The sequence below is a fragment of the Berghia stephanieae genome, chromosome 2 (genome assembly GCF_034508935.2).
Source record: "Berghia stephanieae isolate SIO BIC M18660-M18661 chromosome 2, UCSD_Bste_1.3, whole genome shotgun sequence".
Lineage (NCBI taxonomy): Eukaryota > Metazoa > Mollusca > Gastropoda > Nudibranchia > Aeolidiidae > Berghia > Berghia stephanieae.
The window spans coordinates 16,485,831-16,490,379 of record NC_088361.1 but is presented as its reverse complement, the minus strand read 5'-3'; the positions used below and the strand labels follow the sequence as shown (position 1 = coordinate 16,490,379).

General features: G+C 34.5%; 1 protein-coding gene across 1 annotated transcript; it reads right to left on the bottom strand.

The window, feature by feature from the left end:
* Positions 1-1,621: 1,621 nt before the first annotated feature.
* LOC144964393 (uncharacterized) lies at positions 1,622-3,860 on the bottom strand. Its single transcript, XM_078898581.1, has 2 exons — positions 2,302-3,860; positions 1,622-1,875 (listed from the first exon to the last, which is right to left on the bottom strand). The coding sequence occupies exon 1, from the start codon at positions 3,518-3,520 to the stop codon at positions 2,369-2,371; it is 1,152 nt and encodes a 383-aa protein (XP_078754707.1). The 5' UTR covers positions 3,521-3,860; the 3' UTR covers positions 1,622-1,875; positions 2,302-2,368.
* Positions 3,861-4,549: the final 689 nt, after the last annotated feature.

Below are 4,549 nucleotides of genomic sequence, written 5' to 3'. Positions count from 1 at the left end.
GTCGTAAGGGTCGTACAGCGTTTTACACAAAGGCAGAGCTAAAAGAGTCAATTCAAATTTCATAGAATCGAATCGTTATCTAAGACAATAGAATATCAATTGAACCTTGGAAAAATGGCTATACACAGTCATAAAACAAAATGGGAGATCGACAGATCACGTAAAAATTTGAGAATTACGTCAATATCTTCGGTATGGCAAATGTGAGGTGTAGATATCTAATTTTTTTTTTAATCGTGAAAAAAATATTCTTCAATAGATTTTTCTGAAATTTTTTATTCATAAAGTTCAATGAAATTGGTTTGATTATGGAGAAACTTCAGACTGGAATCAGTTATGGCCCGGTGGTTACAGGTTTCTAATTTTTTTTGCCCTACTCAATGTAAAAATATAATAAATGTAAATATAATTTTTTAAGTCAAGACGAGATTAGACGTAGTTAAATTTATAGTCACAACAACAACAAAGACAAATCACATTGTTACGTATTACTCCCCTATGTTTTTATCATTTCAGTAAAGTAACACGTTATGGTGGACCAACTCAATACAAATTCAATTCTGTATAGAGAGAGAGGAAAACTATTTAAAAAGGCGAAGGTCAGAAGTCATTATTATTGTATAAATGACCGCTTACCTTAATCTTCAATTTAAATTGTTGAAGCCAATGAAGGAATTATACACACGAAGGGATGGTAAAGCAAAAGATTATTTGTTGAACCGGAAGTGAACGTCAACATGTGGCAGCCATGTTGCTCACACAAAATGTAGTAGTAGTAGTAGTAGTAGTAGTAGTAGTAGTAGTAGTAGTAGTAGTAGTAGTAGTAGTAGTAGTAGTAGTAGTAGTAGTAGTAGTAGTAAGCTTCGCAGTCCGAGTGACGCTTGCTGAGAATTGTGTGATTCAGTCATGGTCGATAAGTATAGCTGCTCTCTCCATCCAAGTTGTTAATTGTTTCCATTGGTCACGGTCCTGGGCCAGAGTTTTGAGTCTGTCAATATCTTGTTGTGACTTTAGTACGGAGGGCACTGCAGTATTTCTTAGTTCTTCGGGGATTAATTCGGCCTCACCTGAATCCAGAAATTTCTGATATGTAGAGAGGTCCTGGTTCAGGGTAGTCACTATTAATGTTAGTGGTCTCCCTACATATTTGTTGCCATGAAGGAAATATTCTGTCATTGCAGATTGGGCTGGGATGTTATCTTCACGACGTAAGATGTGACCAAATAGCCTCCATCGCTGTTCCTTTATTATTGTACTCAGGCGTTGGACCCTGGTTTTGTCATAGAGATAGTATTTGTAATTGTATCTGGCCAATAGATTTCGATTACGCGAAGTAATTGTTTGCGGTGGGATGAATCGAGACTTTCTAAGTTCATTTTTTGTGAGACCCCATGTTCCACAACTATGTGTCAATATCGGAATAATCAGTGCCTCGTAAATCTGTATTCGTTTATTCTCACTGATTATGTTATTTCTATTCCATAAATTTTGGAGTTGGTTGAATGCATTGGTGGCCAGCTGCTTTCGTTTTCTGATGTCTTCATTTTCGTTGATCAAATTGCCTAGTTTACGTACACTTTTCCATTCATTTAAATTTCTGTTGATTTTTGTATATTCTGTTTTGGATTGATTCACTTTCAGATTCCATGCTTCTAGGGTTGTTGATATTATTGGCAAGTATATTTTCGCTTGATGTTCTGATTCAAAGATTAGGTCTGTATCGTCTGCGTATATCAATTCACGAGTGATCTTCTTTATTGGTGGTAATTTTGGTCTTAGATCTTTCATGCCGATTCGAGGTATATCGTGAATAGAATTAGACTCAAGCTGTCTCCTTGAGGGGATCCAATTTAGGTTGATATTGTTGTTAATTCTCTGCCGGATTCAAATTGTAATGAAGTATTTGATAATAGGTATCTTATGGAGTATATATATATATATATATATATATATATATATATATAAATATGTACACACACACACACACACATATATATATATATATATATATATATATATATATATATATATATATATACATTAATGCTCACCACCTTTTGGGTTTCTATTCTAATTCTCCCAATTACGGATTTCATTTAGTAATAAATAAAAATTGTAAAACTTAATAACAAGAGAGAGGAAAGTTCCTGACAGAATTTGTGCTCTTGAATTTTGGAGTAAAAATTCAAAAGATGGACGTTCAAAACAGTCGGGGGTAAGACTGTTCCCATTTCTATTATTAATGAGTATGTCCCTACCAGCCAGCGGGCAGATATATACCCTAGCTAATGTCACTTTTACCTTTATCTTTTGGTTTGATGATTTGGTGTACCGTGTAGATTACAGTTTTGAGTAATAAATGTGTTGGTTATTTCAAGGATTCGTTGTCTGTAGACAAACCCACCCATTCACGAAATACTTTGTTATACTTGGAGCTCATTTTATAGTAGACGATTATATTGATGCTACTGTTAAATGTCTCCATAAAGAATGTCAGCGAATACATTACCATGGCCAAGTTATGATATTTTCCTAAAATTCGTATATCACTATTTATCGTATACATAAGCAGGAATGTGAAATCTGGAATGTAACAAAATAAAAATATTACTGATATAGAGACAATCATTGTAATTAGTTTCTTCTCTTTTTGCATTTTGGAGCTTGACATGACATTCTGTTGAGACGCCGTCCCTGATTTCGTACTTATATCAGCATCACCTGCTTTTGTTTCAACAGCACCTCCAGTTACCATAGAGCTCCGCCATGTTTTTGAAAGTTGGACACGTGACGCGGTGATGAGTGTACAGATTAAGACAATGGCCACCGATCCGACATTGAAGGCGATAGAGTTAATGTACCACATGATGTCAACAACGTATTGCCAATCTGACGCCAGTACGAGTACAATTCGTGACCTATTTACTATAGGATCGTGTTTGTACATTAGCTTTTGTTTTATAAATGCTGGAGAGAAACTGAGCACAAAGCAAACGAAAATGGAGATGCTTATGACTATAGAGCGTTTAGGTGACAGGATAGTCTTAACTTTGAAAGGAAAGACGACACACATACACCTTTCAAAAGCGACATACGCAGTTATCGTTCTTGTAATCTGGGCAACCATTAAATGAGGCCATCCTGCCGTGACGTATTTAAAGGCAAAAGGCTCCCACGGGTGATTTGGAGGTTCAAATAAGACAAAAGAAAAACAAAAGCTGACGTACAGCATAGTGATGGCCACGAGCAAATCTGAGACGGCTAATCCAAGAAGATTTACGGTACCACACTCTTTATAGGCACCTTGTTTAACGAACACTATTATGTTGATGATGTTTGTGATTATTCCAAAGATACTGATTAACGCGCCCAGAACGACATAAAAAAGTAAAAGAAGAACAAATGCTGCATTGTCGCTGAGAATGACATCTTTGTAAATAGATTGGTTTATGGGAATTGTATCATGGCTGTCTTGGAATGGTGAGACGATCTCGCTGGAATGAGACGAGGATCCGTTCATTTCTCTTGTTGATTTTCCCGTGTTCACACCCTTCGGTTTTGATTAAAAGAAATAATAGGTCTAGAGAGACACGAGAGATTATTTAAAAGATTTTGACTGGTCTCTCTATAAAATGAATAAATTTCAGACCATTTTCAACGGTCACCAGAGATTGAATATCCTTGCTTATTTTATTAAATGTAAACAGACTATATAGAATACTGTTCTATGACAAATTCCTAATAAATTGATTTTTCAACTAATGCCAATGTTAATTCTAATTTAAAGGTATTGGATTAAACCCGACGTGAACATGCTTGCAAATAAGTTCACATCGACTAAAAAATAGCTTTTAAATTGCTTTTTGTGGGGCGACATATTATGATTTCTAAGTTTTTTGAGACTGGTATTGGGTACTTATAAAGATTTTTAAAAAACTGTGTGCAGATAGATTTAAAAATAGAGAAACGCTATTGTATCCTGTATCGTGGATGGATTTAAATTATGTTAACTCTTTACTGGCTTGGATTCGATTATACTCTAATATAATACAATTATCCCGTGTTATCTCCAGCAGATCAATAAAACAGCATTATGACTGAGGGATTCCATTGAAGATGTCGCAACTCTTTTGATAAAAACGCTTATGTTATGTAGATCAAATAAACAAAACAAAAATTATGAATTATAAACATTCGCATGTAGAGGGTTAATAGGATACAAATGTAAAAAACAAATCAGGGTGTTTTCAACAAGTGGATTGACATATTCAATAACTGAGAATGTCTTCGATATTATCGATGTAACGCAAACTCGGATTATCAGAGAAAATATATAATATAAATGATAGGTCTCTATGTTATCCTATTAGCCCCCTATTGTTATATTCATAAAACTAAAACACTAAATTATGCTAAATTATCTTATTTTACACCGATTTTATGTGCAATTCTGTAGCCATGTTAGACTGATATAATAATAGTCCCAAATCGTTATATTCACGAAGATTGAAATACAAAATTATGCCAAATTATATAATTTTACACCGAT

Coding starts and splice junctions, on each gene's coding strand:
- LOC144964393 (XM_078898581.1), bottom strand. CDS start 3,520: ATGAACGGATCCTCGTCTCATTCCAGCGAGATCGTCTCACCATTCCAA.